This window comes from Primulina huaijiensis, chromosome 7 (assembly GCF_012295235.1).
Source record: "Primulina huaijiensis isolate GDHJ02 chromosome 7, ASM1229523v2, whole genome shotgun sequence".
In the NCBI taxonomy this organism is placed as follows: domain Eukaryota; kingdom Viridiplantae; phylum Streptophyta; class Magnoliopsida; order Lamiales; family Gesneriaceae; genus Primulina; species Primulina huaijiensis.
Window position 1 is genome coordinate 6,278,047 of NC_133312.1, and position 17,903 is coordinate 6,295,949.

General features: G+C 35.5%; 1 protein-coding gene across 3 annotated transcripts; it reads right to left on the bottom strand.

Annotated features, from left to right (window-relative positions):
• Positions 1-1,886: 1,886 nt before the first annotated feature.
• LOC140980580 (uncharacterized) lies at positions 1,887-4,785 on the bottom strand. 3 transcript variants are annotated; one of them, XM_073446490.1, is made up of 3 exons: positions 3,447-3,910; positions 2,435-2,908; positions 1,887-2,082 (listed from the first exon to the last, which is right to left on the bottom strand). In XM_073446490.1, the coding sequence occupies exons 1-2, from the start codon at positions 3,644-3,646 to the stop codon at positions 2,446-2,448; spliced, it is 663 nt and encodes a 220-aa protein (XP_073302591.1). In that variant the 5' UTR covers positions 3,647-3,910; the 3' UTR covers positions 1,887-2,082; positions 2,435-2,445. The 3 variants fall into 3 exon arrangements, with proteins under 3 accessions (XP_073302591.1, XP_073302590.1, XP_073302589.1); XM_073446489.1 differs by lacking the exon at positions 1,887-2,082 and adding an exon at positions 4,636-4,785 and having other exon boundaries at positions 2,212-2,908; positions 3,447-3,683; XM_073446488.1 differs by lacking the exon at positions 1,887-2,082 and having other exon boundaries at positions 2,212-2,908; positions 3,447-3,908.
• Between the last annotated feature and the right edge of the window lie 13,118 nt (positions 4,786-17,903).

Consider the following 17,903-nt stretch of genomic DNA (forward strand, 5'->3'; position numbering starts at 1 on the left):
TTTCTCCTTCCCTCGAATGATGCCGGTACAGAAGCGGCTCCGGCGACCTTCTCTCCAACGTCAGTGGTGATCTTCCTTCCATTGCCATATTTATCATGACTAATACATCTAATTTGAAGCACTCAGAGCTAGAGATCAGAAGTGTGTTCTTTCCTTCCTTCCTTCTTATGCTAATATATATATATACAAATTAATATATATATACATCCTTCCTTCTTATGCTAATATATATATATATATAGAAATTAATATATATATACAAAGCATAAGAGAAGGCCCTTAGGCGAAATCTCACATCGCTAAACCACAGGAGAGATGATGGACATTTAAATGAGTGTGTAGCAACCTCTTGTAACGCGTTTTAAAGCCGTGAGGCTTCGGGCCAAAGCTGACAATATCACAAGTTGGTTGGACCGTGACATTTTGGTATCAGAGCGACTCCAAGTAAGTTTGGGATGTTGGGGACAAACCTCAGCAAGGACGCTGAGTCCTGAAAGGGGGGGGGGTGAAGGCCCTTAGGCGAAATCACACATCGCTAAACCACGGGAGAGATGCTGCACATTTAAATGAGCGTATAGCAACCCCTTGTGATGCGTTTTAAAGCCGTGAGGCCTCGGGCCAAAGAAGACAATATCAATTTTCATTAAAAAAAAAACACATATCAATAATACAAAAATTTATTATTTATACTTAAGTATTCAAAATCATATAACATTGATAGATCAAAAGTATTTAATACTTAAATATCATATATTAATATTAGATTCTCAAAGTTTTGTAACGAATTTTCATATAAAAAGACGTATCATTAATATCAAAATTTATTAAACATATTTGGACACTCAAAAATCATATATTAGTATCAGATCTAAAACATTTAAATTTGAAATATCATATATTTGTTCCATGTTTTCAATTATTTGTACCGAATTTCATCCAAAAAAACGTGAAGGCCATGAGACTGCAATTTTTTTTGTTAGTCAGGAGCTACAAAAAAATAAAATTAATCTCAAAGAAACTAAATACACATTTAATTATTAAAATAATTTATTTTTAATCATTTACTCTAAAAAATTTGAGTTTTTTTCCTATGTTGATGTTATAGAGGTGGTAATTGGACTTAGTGAGTGGGATAATTGAAATGATAAGTTTTCGTTATTTGGGGATTTAATAATATTTTATTTTTGGTGATTTCATATTTGACGGCAATGCAGCTGGTTGGCTTATTAGTACTTGATGGTGTTCTCCCAACTTTATATTAATATTATTAGAAGCAGGGTGGAAGCCAAGAGAAGACCGGGTGAAAGCTACCCAAGTATAAAAAATAGTATCATGTTTAAACCAGCCAAGGGCAGGCATCAACCCAGGAAACCTATTAGACCGCTACCAACTTGTATAAGCCCGAGCCCATGGCCTCAATCGGGCAACAAAAGAAGACTAAGTCAATTGATCATGGATAATGTCCACCGATAATCCGAGGACCTGTTCCCCTTCACGTTCTCAAATCATGGTGAAGCCAAGCCGTGGGCCACGTCCTCACATTGTGCTCACTATCCGAGCCTCTCCGAGCGGTCACCAACTCTAGTACCCTATAAATTTACCCCAGCAGAGGTAAAAACGGAGAGTTCATTTTTCATTCTCACGAGCACTCTCTCTATTTTCACTTAAAAACACTTTATTTCTTTTGCATGAATACTTGACTGGATTGAGCGTCAGAGCAGTCACGATGAAAACCCTTCTAGCACTCCATTAACATTTCTTGCTTTCAAGTGTGCAGATCATTCGGCCCGGGTTTATCCTACCCGATCATCATCATTCACAGGGAAGGAACAAATCTCTGCACGAGACCGGAAAAATTGGGTGATATCAAGCCATTTATGGTGATATCACACCAAAACAATATCACAACAAAGAGGCAAACCAATAACTTAAGGCAATATCAGGTCATTTAATTTTTTATTGCATCCCAAAAATAGAAATGCACGAGCCAGCAACTCTCACATGACATTTTACATGTAGACTCTAGCTCATGTTCGAAAAAACAACCTTAATCATGTTGGCATTCTTGATCAAAGCCAAAACCTTCAAGAAACAGTAAATCATCAATTAGAACTCTACTTTTAGCCTCAAAGAATCCAACTGTATATGGTCAACACATTTAAATTTTTATGAATCCCCTTCCAACACCTCCCATACATTTAAGGTGTGCAATGAAAATAAGAACCACAATTGCTTGTTGCCTTAAACCCATTCTAGCATGACCGGAAGTAGTATTATGAGAAATTCCATCACAAAATATAAAAGAATAAGGATAAAGCACCAAAATCATAACATCATAAGCAGTAACAATGCACGACAAAAGGCTTAAATAGAGATCAAGCTGATAGTTAGCCAGATTTCTGCAGTAAAGCCAAGAACATTTGAACTTACATACCAAATGCACATTTAAGCATTGGCTATCATCCGTTCATGAAAGTCAGCATGCAAGCTTCCTTCGTTGCTTTTTGAAGCCTCTTCACTAGTATCACCAAAATCCGATTTGTCATTTGTTTGCTCTTCTTTTGCAGCCCAACCATACATCTTTCTCCTAGCTTCTCTACGTGTTGCACGCTCCTCTAATTTCAGTTCCTTGAACTGTTGTTCAATGTTGGCCTCGTCCTCTGGAGAAAAGAAAACTAGCTCCATCTCCCCGAGATCTTCATACATCTTCTGAATCTTAGTTTTCCAGTAAAGGCCCATTTCCGTGTCCATCTTGTGGTACGGTGTCTTCAGCAAGTACTCATCAATCCCACCAGCCTTGTCTATGCAGCGCAATGCATGAGTGGATACCTTGACACGAATATGACGATCCAGGATGTAGCTGAAGAGCCGCTTCTCTTGCACATTGGGCTTCCACGTCCTCCTACTCCTGGTAACATCACCACATCGAGAAATGTGATAAGGGAAATTCAACAAGATAATCGAGAGTGATGTAAAAAGGCACAAGTATTATCCAACTAACGAGACGGTAAATTTAAGTATATCTCTCTGAGACGTACACCAAGAACAAACCTGAGCTGTTAATATTTCGGCCCCCCTCATGGATATATAAGTCCAACAGCACAAGTAACCGCGAACATACACATTTCAATTGTTTTTACTACGACTTAAAGCTATTATAGGTTCATTCTTCCAAGTAAGAAAAGATTAACTTTTTATATGTTATGCAAGGCTCGGAGCTACTGCCAGCTTCGGCACATTTTTTTTGGCACGGCACATAGTCAGTCAATCACTGTTCGATGCAAATTCAGCCAGTATAACATTGGTACCACTAAATCGCATCCACTCTCAAATTCCATCAGACTCCCACACTATTTATTCATCTAAGCCTCTCATCGCATTTCTTAATACATAACAAAATAAGAAACGCCACACTCACACAAACCAAGAAATATAATAAAACTTACTTGTTGCCACCGTCTTCACTGACACGGTTACCGAACTGGATATGTCGACCGGCAAAAAGCCCTCTGTGAGCCCGGCCCATCACGACTTTGCTACCCGGAACAGATTTTTTCAATTGCTCTTTCACGCCCGGAGCTAAATTACTCTCACCGCCAATTTTCTTCACGATTTTCTTCATCATTTCGCGTGATCTAAACGCCATTATTTTTCTTCTCAGTCGATTGAATAGGGATCGGGGCCTGATTCAATATATAAATTTAATTTTGTTTAAATTTGGGGGTTAAGGTTTTAGGACTTGGAATGTGTCACAATGAAATTGCACTTCGGAGGGGGAGGTGACAAGCAATTTAGTATATAAGTTTTTTATTTTTTTTAAAAAAAAGTGAAGTAGAAATTGGGGTAAATTATCTTAAATCTCAAAATCAAAATATAAATCTATTTTAAATTTTATATAAAACAATTTTGTTCAAACTGCTTAAAATGTTAAAAATTTAAAAAAAAATCTTTATATTTGTTTCTTTTATTGATTGATTATTTAATGGTACTCAAATATTGGTGTCAGAGACTAAGTAAAATTATTTCAAATATACAAAATTATTATTGTTGTCTAATCAAATGTTTAAGTAGGAGAATTTTCTCAAATAATATGAAGTAAAACATAGGTTCGAGATTAATTATTTGTATGACTCATTTCAATATTTGGAATATTTGAAACAAAATTATGATTCAGTAATAAGTTCCTAAAAATAGTAATTGATTCCTCTAAACTCCTGAAGATCTTAAAAAAACCAAAAGATGGTACGGAATTATGGTAGTGTGTTCAGTAATGAAGCGACGGTTTTTAATCAACAGTCGCTATATTCAACGACGGTTTTTAGAAAAAATCGTCGCTAAAAATTTTTTTAAAAAAATTTCCTTAAATACGTAGTGATATAAAAATATTTTTTGTCCAGTATAATTGAAAAAAAATTAACAACAAAATTTGAGAAATGTAATCATATTACTAATCTATAAATAATAATACAAGTATTTGGCACAAATGTCGTAAAAAAAACTGAAAAACACGTGGATACGACGATTGGGTCTCCTAAAATTCATAAATAAAATACTACGCTAAAATTCATAAATAAACTACTACGCAGAAATTAAAATTAAATATTAAATTTTTTGTAAAGAAAACGCTTTAAAAACCTGACGTGCACGAAGATATTCAGATCCACGTAATGCTGGAAGATCACACCGACGAGCAAATCTACGAAATTAATACGAAAAAATGTTAGTACAAAGTAAAAAAATCGAAACTGTGAAAAAATCGATAGAGTTTCGCTACTACCACGTAAGAAAGGCGAAAATCGCTTAAAAAAATGCTCGCGAAAGTTGGTATATACAGAAACATAGCGACGGTTTGTAAAATAACCGTCGCACTTAGCGACGGTTTTGATTTAACCGTCGCCAATAGCAACAGTTGTGTACAACCGTCGCCGATCGAGTGTCGGTATATACAGAAACATAGCGACGGTTTGTAAAACTGCCGTCGCAATTAGCAACAGTTTTGATTTAAACTGTTGCTAATAGCGACAGGTAAGCAAAACTGTCGCCGATCTAGATCGGCGACGGTTGTACACAACTGTTGCTATTGGCGACGGTAGTTAAATACCGTCGCTAATAGCGACAGTTTACAAATACGGTCTCACAGTTTTATTAGCGACGGATTTTACAAAAAACGTCGATATTCGTCGCCAAAAGAGACGTTTTGTGCACAACTGTCGCTATATATGAATAAAAATTCGAATTGTGTAATTACTTTTGTACCCTTAAAATTAGTGAGATTCCAATCATACCCAAAGATATTTGATGCCCATAGATATATGTTAAATTTTAAATAAACTGCGGTGGTCAAATGATGGCCATTGCATTTATTATTATTCATAATACTGATTATAATGACTAAGTAAAGATAATCAATCATCGATCATAAATTATTCATTTATTATTAATTAATTAAACATTAATCAAATGCTGGGCAAATACACGGCTTAGGCATTTTAAACGCCACCGAGGGCTTCCATTTTTCATCCGGTGGTGGGTATTTATCTGTATTCCAAAATCTCAATAAAAAATGGTAGATTTTTATGTTTTTTGTCTGCACTCATGTTTCTCATATCAGGTTTGTGTTAGACCCTTAGATGAAATCTCACATCGTCAAACCACGAGAGAGATACTTGACATTTAAATAAACGTGTAGCAACCCCTTGTCACGCGTTTTAAAGTTGCGAGACCCCGGGCCAAAGCAAAAAATATCACAAGTGGGTTGGACTGTTACATTTGGTATCAAAGACAGTGTGTGTGGACGCCGTACGTTGTAATTCATTTTAAAGTCGTGAGGTTCTAGACTAAAGCAAACAATTTTGCATAGAATACTTGGCTTCTCATTCCTTGCATAACTTTATTTCGATCATTAATTACAACAAATATTTATCATTTATGTCGTATGAAAGATTTTCATCTTTGCAATTTGCATATGAAAACAATTTGTTTGTTGGTCATTTTGATTAAAATGATGTTGTAGAGCCCAAAATCAGTACACGTATAACCCATGCAATTATTTAATTATTAAAGCATTTATTTAATTTTAAAATGAGTCTTAGTGGTGCATGAATTATTTAAATGCATTATTTTGAATTATTTATGTTTATGTTCCACGATCGTCCCGGATCAAGCCTCGCACCATCTCCGCTTCGGTGTCGCCGTATCATGAGTTTTTCATATAAAAAATCACGTATATTTTATTTTTCCTGCGTCGATCATGTCATAGTATATGTTGCGATGTTTTTACGCATAAAAATCCATGTGTGATGTGGAAAGTTTGAGCAGAAACATGTTGGATCGATTTTTGAAACGTTTTTGGATCTAAAATTTCGTAATTTACTGTTCTTTTAAATACTTCAATTTTTCGATTGTGTTTTTGGGAAACTTTCAACATAAAAATCGTAGAACTTTTTGATACCTTCGATTGGATATAAAATTAAAAATATTTGGATAAAAATTGAGTGAGTTATGATCGTTTTTGTGGGACTGCTCAAACTGTGTTTTTTTTCTGAAAAATGTGTTATTGACGTATTATTGAAGTGTTTGAGTTGCAGGCTTTGTTGGACATCGCTAGGCCATCACTAATGCATTTAGACTTGATATGGTATGTGCTTAGGGGCCATTTGAGGTTTCGTTTTGAGCCGGGGATGGCTTGGGAAGTAATAGAAACCTTAGGAAGATTAATGGTGTCGAATCTTGGATTGTTGTGTCGTTGGTTGTTGGTTGTCGCTCTTGGGAACATTTTGATAGTTTGCACGGGTTGAAGTCCGTACTTAATGCCCTAGGATGTGTCTCGAGGTGTCGGTTCACGGTTGGGTTGATCGAATCAGGGAGAGAAAGACACAAGTACATGAATTTCCGTTGGTTTTTGCTAACAGTGAGTACACGGGCCCCCACACGGACCAGGACTCGGGGTCCGTGCCTTTGTTCTCCCAAAGTGTCAACTTCCAGTGTGTACACGGACCCAACCCCGGACCCAGACACGGGGTCCGTGCCCTTGTTCCTTCCGAAGTGTCATCTTACAGTACATACACGGACCCCTGCACGGACCTAGGCACGGGGTCCGTGCCTTCCCTTTTCTTCATGACAAATTTTACAGAGCCTACACGGACCCAGAGCTGGACCTGGGCATGAGGTCCGTGTACTTCACCTTTTTGGAAAAACTTATTGAATGCTTTGAAGTTCGATGTCTCAGTTTAGTGCGATGACTAACAAGGTCGAGTCACAGGAACTTTAGAACGTCCTAAGGAAAATGTTTGAGCTTGTGTGTAAGCATGGTCATTACGTCTAAGTTACGCAAGTTAAGTATTTAAAATCACGTTAGTATGTTGCAGCAGAGGCCCAAACGAGATCCAACGAACCCCTCAACGCCAAGTAAGTATGTTGACGTGCGAAAAGAAAATATTTTAAGTTTTTGAGGTATGCTAAATGTCTTGTGACCAAATTATGAATGGGTTTGGAATTCGGTGAACGTGGCCGAAGACCTATCCCCCCCATTAAAGTATGAACGAGTTTAGATCAGGATTGGAAAGAAGTAAAGCATGACCAGGGACCAATCCACCCGTTAAAGCATGAACGGGGATCTCATGTATGTGGCATTGGATCTTCCATGTCAGCCCAGTACTGTGGTTTAGTCTGATCAGGCGTATTTATGTCTGGGCCACTTGCTTTGAAACATGCCTCTACGCAAAATGATGAAGTTTATGTATGTTCAAGTATGAAGAAGTATGCAAGCATGTTTAAGAAAAGTTTCACGTTATGGCACGTCTATGTTATGTATGTAAGTTCGAGCTTTTATACGCATGTTAAAGTTCCAGTATGTATGTTCTATTTAAAAACTGCATGTGATTTTATTATGTAGTACTCGTTATTTCAAATTTATACTTGTTGAGTCTTTAGACTCACTAGACTTGATCGATGCTTGTGAGGATGCATTTGAGGAGACGAGGGGTGAGTACCAGTTAGCTGGCTTGGACTGAGCGGGAGGCTAAACCCGAGGACCGCCATATTTTAAGAATTTATGAAATGTCAAATACTCTGATTTATGTTACTGGTTATGAGTTTTTAATCAAATACTTTTGGCAAATTTTTTTTTAGATCTTTTGTTGCAACCACTTTTGGGATGTACCGTTTATTTTATCAAATTTTGAAGGTTCACGAATTGTTTATGAAAATTTTTATTTTTCCGCAAATTTTAAGTAGTAAAAAGTACGGTACGTTACAGATGCAATATCTGATCTTTGAGAATGAATTCGTGACTTATATTTTTTCCTCTGTTTTCAGTTTGCTCTATGTCAAAAAATGTATTGTAAGATTGATTTTTTGATGGTGTTCCAAAGCATTTGAACTTGTTCTGGTGTAATCACGATTTGTCCAAGTTGTATATACTTTCCCGATTGAACAAAGTTCTTAGAATTAAAGGCGAAAATCGCTATTGGCGACAACCATGGGGGCATTCATGACCGGCCTTTCTAGAATGATGTTATATGAGTAAGGCGCACTGACCACTGTAAAAGTTTTCATGATTGACATTCTCAGGTCCTCAGTTCCAACTGTTAGGGGAAGCACTCTCTCTCATCTCGGGTACACATTATGACCTGCAAAACAAAAAAGAGCAGTCTCCACTAGTTCCAGCCTGTAACCCTTTAAATCCATCTCACCATCTGTAGATCCTCCCGAAATCATTTTGATAACTCCCAAAGTAAGGTATTTTACATGGCTTTGGTCAACTCGGACATGACCTCCGTGAGAGGGCTTATCATGATTTCTCAGTCTGGATTGGAAATCTTGGGTGTTGACAAGCATGATGAGACCTGAGTTCGTGGGTACCAATGGAAGTCCCCGAGTTTTCTTCATGGACAGACCGATTTTTATAGGATCTGGTCGAGAATGGGCCTTTTTTAATCATTTGCACTCATTGGTATCATGGAAGCATTCCTGATGAAATGTGTGAAATTTCATTGTTTCTCGTGAGTCGTGGGAGGATCGTGAGGGTTTTGAGATGGCCTTATCTTCATTACAAAGGTGTATTTTCCGATCTTTCGGAACCTTCAAGGGTGTGTATTGAGAAAATAGCCCGAGAGGGTTTCTTTTCTGGACCTGGTCCTCTGTCCTTCCTGGCCGGTCCCTTCTTACTTTCTTCATGGCTTATTCCTTTTTTCTATGGGCTCCTTCCATATTGATGTACTTTTCTGCCAGAGATAACAGATCTTCAAAATCTCGGAGCAGCTTCTTTACCAAAGATCGGAAGAAGTCTCCTTCTCGGATTCCCAGCGTGAAAGCTATGATTTTGGTTTCTGGAGCACATGATGTACTTTCAGGGCTGCTTTGTTAAACTTATTGATATACAACCTCAATGGTTCATCCCTACTCTCAATCATCTCGAACAAGCTGAAAGTGGTCTTCTTATATATCTTGCTGCTATTGAAGTGATTCAAGAAAATGTTCTTGAAATCATTGAAAGAGTGGATACTCTGCGGCTCGAGTCTATCAAACCACAGTTGGGCTGAGCCTATCAACATGGTCAAGAAAGTTTTACACTTGATTTTGTCCTCGTAACAATGCAGCATGGCCATGTTCTCAAACCGGGCCAAATTTTCCTCTGGATCAGTGTTCCCATTATATTCTCTGATTTTGGCTAACTTGTAATGGATAGGCAACATTCTGTCCTTCCAATTTCTTTACCTTTTCCTTAGATCTTCCGATTTCCTGGCCATGGTAAGGGCTTTGGAACCTTCCTGTGAGCTTTCTTCCTTTTTTGTCTTATCCCAAAACAAGGTGCTCTTGCTACACTGACACTGTCACCGCTGCAACTCATATTGTCTCAAGTCTTGTTACATCGCCCTTACGTTCGCTGACTGACATATTAATGATTTTGATGCCCCAGAATCAAGGTCTTTCCAGAGATGCTCAAGCAGTGATCATGATGCGAGGACTCAGACAGGGAACTCGGGTTGTTTGAGTGTGTGCTGGTTTAGCCAACTTCTCGAGTTGATGTATATCCAGAAATGGTTTATATAAGGGTACTCTCTTTACTCGGGCTGGTCTTCCTTCCGATAGCCCTAGGCTCCCGATCTCTTATTTTGCCCGAGTTTGAAGATGACACATGCTCTTTGTCGGACATCAAATAACATTAACTACTATTTATTGGAAAAGAAGTCATTTAACTCATCTCTCTCTTTATTCTTTTTTTCTCTCGTTTTAGCGCATTGATATCAAATTGTGAGTCCTGGAATAGTGGCATTTTTAACGTGTGACTCACATATATACACATACGTTCAAAGATAGATATCATAATCGACACATTGTTTTCAATATATATAATATGAACTAAAACTGGAATAAATTAATGAAAAAACCAAAACAAAAACCCAAGTTGCATAAAATTTATTTATGCTAAACGCTGAAACTAAAATTGGTGATGACTTATAGTTTAATGATATCAATGTCTCAAATTTGAAACGAAATCTTGAATTCGAAATTGACCTAATTGTAAAAAACTCTCCCTCCACTACAAGAAAATTTTAAATCAACAACGCACCTACGACAACGGTTTTTACAAAAACCGTTGTCGTATGCTTTTTAAAAACGGTTTAAGTGAAAACCATTGTCGTATGTGCGTTTTCTAAGCAAAAGACAACGGTTTTATGAAAACCGTTGTCTTTTGGGGGTAAAAGACAACGGTTTTTAGGGCCAATGACAACGGTTCTATAAAATCGTTGTCTTTGAGCGTTTTTTATGGTAAAAGACAACGATTTATAGAACTGTTGTCTATTAACGTTTTTTTTTGGACAATCGACAACAGTTTTAGAAAACCGTTGTAAAAAGAAGTGATTTACAATGTATTTAGCGACGGCTTTGTTGAAACTGTCGCTAACTTTAGCGACATTTTTGTAAAACCGTCGCTATTTTTAAATTAGCGACAGTTTTTATTAAACCGTCGCTAAATTTAGCGACGGTATAAATTCCGTCGCTTTAATTAGAGACGGTCTTGATTAAATCCGTCGCATGTTTTAAATGTAGCGACGGTTTTAGCAAACCCGTCGCTACGTATAGCGACAGTTTTAAAAAAAATGTCGCAAATTTTAAAAATGCGACGGTTCTTGGCTAAACCGTCGCTAGTACCATTTCAAAACACTTAAAATTTTTCTTCTTAAACGATTTTAGTTTCGATTTCACGGAAATTTGTTCCCTTTATTTTTTTTAATAAATTTTTAAGTTTTAGTTAAGATCTTGAATATTGTTAGCCTATTCAAATTATAAGTTTTTTTAAATTCATTAAATTATTAAAAGTAATTTTTTTTTATTTTACTGAAAATATTAGCGACGGAAATCATAAAATAATCGTCGCTAAAATTAGCGACGGACTTCATGAACTAACTGTCGCGAAGCTTTCGCGACGGTTTAAACCGTCGCTAATTAGCGACGGTTTGACACAAATCCGTCGCTATTTTATTGGCGACGGTTTGTCATCGCAAAATGTGTCGACAACAACAGATAAAAACCGTTGTCTTTGAGCGCTTCACAAACCGTCGCAAAATGTGTCGACAACAACGGATAAAAACCGTTGTCTTTGAGCGCACCCTTTAACCAGATGGGCTTTAACAACGTTTTTAAAATGACCACGACAACGGGTTTTAACCGTTGTCGTTTGGCTTTTTTTTTGTAGCGCTCGTCTCAGAGAAAAAAATTAAATTTACAAACACTTAAATCAAGATAGTAAGAATCGGACGATTATCGACCCGTATAAAGCCCGGCTGCATGCCCTAACAATCAGATGGATAAATAAAATTAAAATGTATTTGCACCTCTAATTTTTACCCAACAAGATGTCTATATACGAATAAGTGGGCATACTCTTCACCCTTTCCCTGCATGTAATAATCTTGAGGAATCAGCATATCTAACAGAGAAAGACCTAAAGAAATTATCCTGCTCAACCCTCCCCAGCCCTTCATCAAAATTCAGCATATAACTCTCTGGGTCATATCTTTTCTGGATATCATAAAACGAAGCTGATTCATCCGAATTCTTCTTCTTTTTCCCTCCGATTCTTCGCCATAACATCAGCCATTTGTTACTGTCATTCACTTGCTCGTCATGATCTCTTTTCGTGTGATTTCGGCCCAACCTCTGGACTGTGGTGCTCTTGCTGCGAGAGTTCTTCCAGTTACCGATCAAAGACATTGACAAACGAAGAAGAAAACGCAAGAAAATCCGGTCGTGATCAATGCAAATAAGCGCTGTCGATTTCGAGTATATCAAGCAAATTAAATAAGCTGGTTCTGATAAGCAAACATATCCATATATTTGAGAAAAATCTAAATTATTGAACTCTCCTGCCATTATTGACCATTCCAACAAGTGAGTTTAAGGAATAAAATGTCCAAGTTTTTTAAGCCTAAATATTGTCGAAGTTGACGTCTTGTATTCATGCCAGAATTGACCCGATATACAAAAATTGGTTAATCTAGTGCTTCCTTATATTTTAATTCATGAAACCTTTTCATTTCAGAAAAAATGGTTTCACAGAAAGCAAAACAAAATGCACGCAAGGAGCCCAATTGGCCTATTTTTTGCGCGTACCAATTGAAAAAACTAGAGGAAATTAAATTAAGATTATAGAAAAAAAATTAACTCCTTTTTTAAAATAAATAAATGAATTTAAACCATTGTTATTTTATTTTTTAAAAACATCTTTTTATTTTTTAGGTTTTGGGGTTTAGTTTTCAAAAAATAAAGAAAAATTGTATGCATGAACATAGTTCAACATTTATCTTATACTCTACTAGCAACACCACACCCACGATGTGTGTGTATAATATAATATGTTTAGTATTTACGATAAAGTTATTTATCATATCCATACCCATCATAATAGTTAGTTGAGAAAAATATGGAAAAAATTGATGAGAAATGCCTATAATTATTAATGTATAAATAAAATAAATTTTAAAAGTTTATATAATGTAGGGAAATTTTTAATATATATATATTATATACACACACACACACACACACACGCTTTTTAAAAATAAAATTTATGTAAAAAAATTACTTTTTAAAAATCAGAAAACTTTGACTTTGATTTTTAAGTTTTCAAATTTAATTTCGGTACTCATGTAAAAAAAATCAACTAGAAAAGCACAAAACGTGTAGAACACTAGTTTTTATTATTTACACGATAGACATATCGCAAACACATCAATTTATCAATTTAAATTTAAAATTAAGATACTCAAATAAGAAGTTCATCACTTGCTCGCACGATATATTTCATTCTAAATGTCAATCAAAATTTCTAGAGTATACATAGAATACATTAAACTATGGTTTCCAAAGTATATTTATAATAAGTTTTTTGTGAGACAGTCCCACGAATTTATATCTGTGAGATGGATCGATCCGATCTATATCTGAAGTCAAAAGTAATATTTTTCCAAAGATCGAGTCATGTCGGGTAGGAGATCAGTCTTACAAAATTAACATATGAGATATTCTTATAGAAGTTTTTATGATACATTTAGTATATACTAAAGATCGATCCTTGTGTATCAAAACATTCTAATGATTCCTCCTTAAACTTTAACCAAACAAGTGATGGCAATTTTTACGCATTATGGTTAGAATTATACAAATTTAGATTTCTATAATTAACAACGAACATACTATTACAAGTTATTCATGTTTCGTGGGTAGGGATATAAACAAACCAAACAGTTTGCGAGTTACTCGGGGTTCGGCTCGTTAAAAAAATCGTTCATTAAGATTATCGACCCGAGCTCGAAAAATTTGTCGAGTCGGACTAGAGCTTAAGGATAATCAGCTCGTAAGCTCTCGAACCTGTTCACGAGCTTGAGCTCGACTAGTTTGTTGTGTCTTGAGTGTACAATAATAAGTTGCATTGTCCCACATCGAAATTTAAATGTAAGAGAAGTTATTCAAAGACTATATAAAATGATAAGTCTACCCCTTAAATTCTCAATTTTTAGTTGACCTTTTGGCTATGAATGCTTGAAGAGCTCTAAAACGAGCATATTTACCGAGCTCGAAAATGATATTGTTTAACGAACTAAAAATCTCCCTTATCGAGCCGAGCTCGATCCATACTCCTTAGACATGATAAAAGAGTTATTAACGAGCTGATTTCGAGTTATTCGCGAGATTAATAACATTAAGACGAGTCGAGCTCGAGCCTTATAATAAAATCTCGAGCTCTAATACTGTTCGGCTCGGCTCATTTACAGTTATATATAGATAATATCTATCATTATGTTCTGATATTTCTGTTTTATTCCATCATTAAAAAAATTTATACTTATGTCTTTACACATTAAAAGCCCACAACCTATTAGATGAATTAAGGCCCAATAACCTGAAACATTAGTTGATTACTTTATTTTGGGCTTAATCAATAGATAACCCATAAGACATAATTATTCATATATAAGCTCATATAAATAAAATTGATACAATAATCTTTCACTTGGGCTATATGTGTAACCTTATAATTATGTTTCTGAAATTAACCTTATGAGCTCAAAAATAGTCATTTTGAAATGTATATATAACCAATATGGTCCATCAATCATATCAACATAAGATCAAAGCAGTCTTCGCTATACTCAAGGTAACCAGACCCATCAATGGCCACATATACCAACACAACTGAATGACATTAATTATGAAGTGGATGTGTAGCATGAAAATTTCATTCAATATTATCATAACATGCATATTTCTAACTGGTCCTCCTTTAACATTATGGAGATAAAACTTTAAATCATAATCAAAGTGTGACTTAACTTGAAATTTATTTCTGGAGAAAATAAATTTACATAATTGTAACTGAATTACTGAACATGTCTATAAAACATTTAAAATTACAAACTCGCACTGAAATTGAATATATTTAATTAACCAAACACCCATACATATAATATGCACAAAAACCTTCTGGGTGATAGTACATTAATTATTGAATCCACAATTATAGAGTTTGTACTGAAGTAATTACAACTATCCACTCTGAATTATTCTTTTAACAACAGAAACTTGATTGAATGCAACATAAAAAGCTATAAAATCTGCTGTCATAATTAAAGAGGCTATAATAAATAACATTTTAGTATTCTTCATGAGAAAACACCTTCTGCCAGCAAATAAATATAGTCCATCATAGTTTTTTCATACTCTCTTGGCATCCTATAAAATCAGAGTTAGTATACCAAATGATCTTAAACTGATCTAACCTCCGATACTTTGCTCCCGAATTACTTAAATATCATAAGAGTCGTTTGATTGTTTTTCAATACTTTGCTCCCGAATTACTTAGATATCTTCCCAACATTCTATTCACATATGCAATATATGGACATGTACAAACATGAGCATACATCAGACTCCCTGCTCCAGATGCATAGAGAATTTTTTTGATTTTCTTTTCCTCAAATCATTCTTTGAGCATTTTTTGAGACTAAGTTTGTCTCCCTTAGCCACAGGGGTATCCGTTGATTTACAGTCTTGTATCCTATATCGCTTGATAACTTTCTCTATATAGCCTTTCTGAGATAATCCAAGAATACCTCGAGAATAATCCCGATGAATCTGAATACCTAATACAAAATATGCATCACCAAGATCTTTCATATCAAAATTCTTAGCTAGAAATCTCTTGGTGTCATGCAAAAACAATATACCGTTGCTAGTGAACAGAATGTCATCGACATATAAAAACAGAAAAATATGCCTACTCCCACTGAACTTATAGTGCATACAATCATTAACCAAATTTATCTCAAGACCAAACGAGATAATCATTTGATGAAATTTGAAATACCATTGTCAAGATGTCTACTTAAGCCAATAAACAAATTTCTTTAATTTGCAAACCATATTATTTGTGTCGTTGCACAAAAATAAATTTCTGGTTGCATCATATAAATCTTTTCATCAATATCACCATTTAGATACGTGGTCTTTACATCCATCTAATGAAGCTCAAGATTGAAATGTGCCACTAAAGTCATTATAATTCTTAAAGAGTCTTTCATGGAAATCGGAGAGAATGTCTATTTATAATCAATGTCTTCTTTCTGTGTAAAGCCTCTAGCGACATGACGAACCTTATATCTTTCCACATTGTCTTTCGAATCCCTCTTGGTTATAAATATCTATTTGCAACTAATAGGCTTTGTACCTTTAGACAATGGGACAAGATCTCATACGTCATTGCACTTCACAGACTTTATCTCACTACAACAAAAATGGCTTTTCGCTGCGCACATTGAACGCTGCAAAGTTGAAAGCTGTTGAAAGTTTAAGATTATCCGCGGCGTGCTTATTAAAACTATTATTCGCGCCGCGCCTACGCACGCTGTTGATAGTCATAGCATAACCGTTAGCGACGGTTTTAACATTCCGTCGCTAATATTAGTGACGGTTATAAAAGTCTGTCGCTACTTAGCGACGGGATATTTTAAAAGACCGTCGCGACCAAAAATCCTGTCGCTAATTAGCGACCGAATTGAAATAACTGTCGCTAATTTTAGCGACGGTTTACGCTAGATCCGTCGCTAATCTTGTTATTACAATAAAAAAAATTACGTTTATAATTTAATAAATCTTAAAAAAACGTACACTATAATAACAATATTCATCTTAACTAACACCTAAAGATTTACAAAAAATTGAAAAAAAAAAACGTACCTTAAATCGAAACTTAAATTGCTTAAGAGAGAAAAATTTTAAGTGTTATGAAGTGATGTGGGAGGAAATGGTTCGACTGGTGATATTTAAAGACAATTTGCGACAATTTTGGTTTTACCGTCGCTCGTAGCAACGGTTTTGTATTAAACCGTCGCTAATGGCGACGGTTGTTAATTTGTCGCTAATAGCGGCGTACTTTTACTGTCGCTATTAGAGACGGTTATAATATAACCGTCGCTAATTTGAATTTTGCGACGGTCTAACGGTAGCGACGGTTTTACTTAAATCGTCGCTAATATAGCGACGGTTTGATAGAAACCGTCGCGCTGTCGTTTATATAATTTTTAACGGCACACATAAACGATCTGCAGCGTGCTTTTAATGCACGCCGTTAATACTGTCAAGTGCAATAATATCAACAGCGCACATATGAGTGCACGCCGTTAAAAGTAATATTCGCAGCGTGCTTTTAATGCACGCCGTTGATGACGTGCTGCGGAAAATCATTTTTCTTGTAGTGTCTCCTCATTCATGACATCATTTCAGTTTTGAGGGTTAGAACTTTTCATGGCTTGACGGAAGTTGACAGGATCATCTTCCACCAGTCCAATGTATATCTCATGTTCTTGAAGAAGTACAATTTCATCATCTGGCATTGCATTTTTTCGATCTCTAGTGGATCTCTTTAATGACATAGGTTCTGGAGGTGCTTGAATTTGTTCATCTGGAATGGAATGATCTCCAGTGTTGTCTTCATGTATTGTGTCTTGGTAAAAGTGTAAAATATGATCCTGATCAATGTTCAAGACACATGTTTGAACACATCCAATGACTGTGCATTTTCATGAATGATATAAATAAAGTAATATATTGAAAAATAATATGTGAACTTTATAAAATATTATTGATCTTTCAAAGAGACCGAAGTGAATGGTCAAAAATATCAATATGTATTAGTTATAAAATGCTTGAACTCCTATTGGCTTCAAATCTCTTTTTGTTGGTCTGTTTTTCTTTTATAAAATTAACACAATTATTAAAATTTGTGTAATCTAAAAGTTCGAGAATTTCATCTGACACAAGTCTTCTTATTCTCTTTTCAGAGACATGACCCATTCTCTCGTGTCATAAGGCAGTCGAATTCTCACTGTTAATTTTCTTTA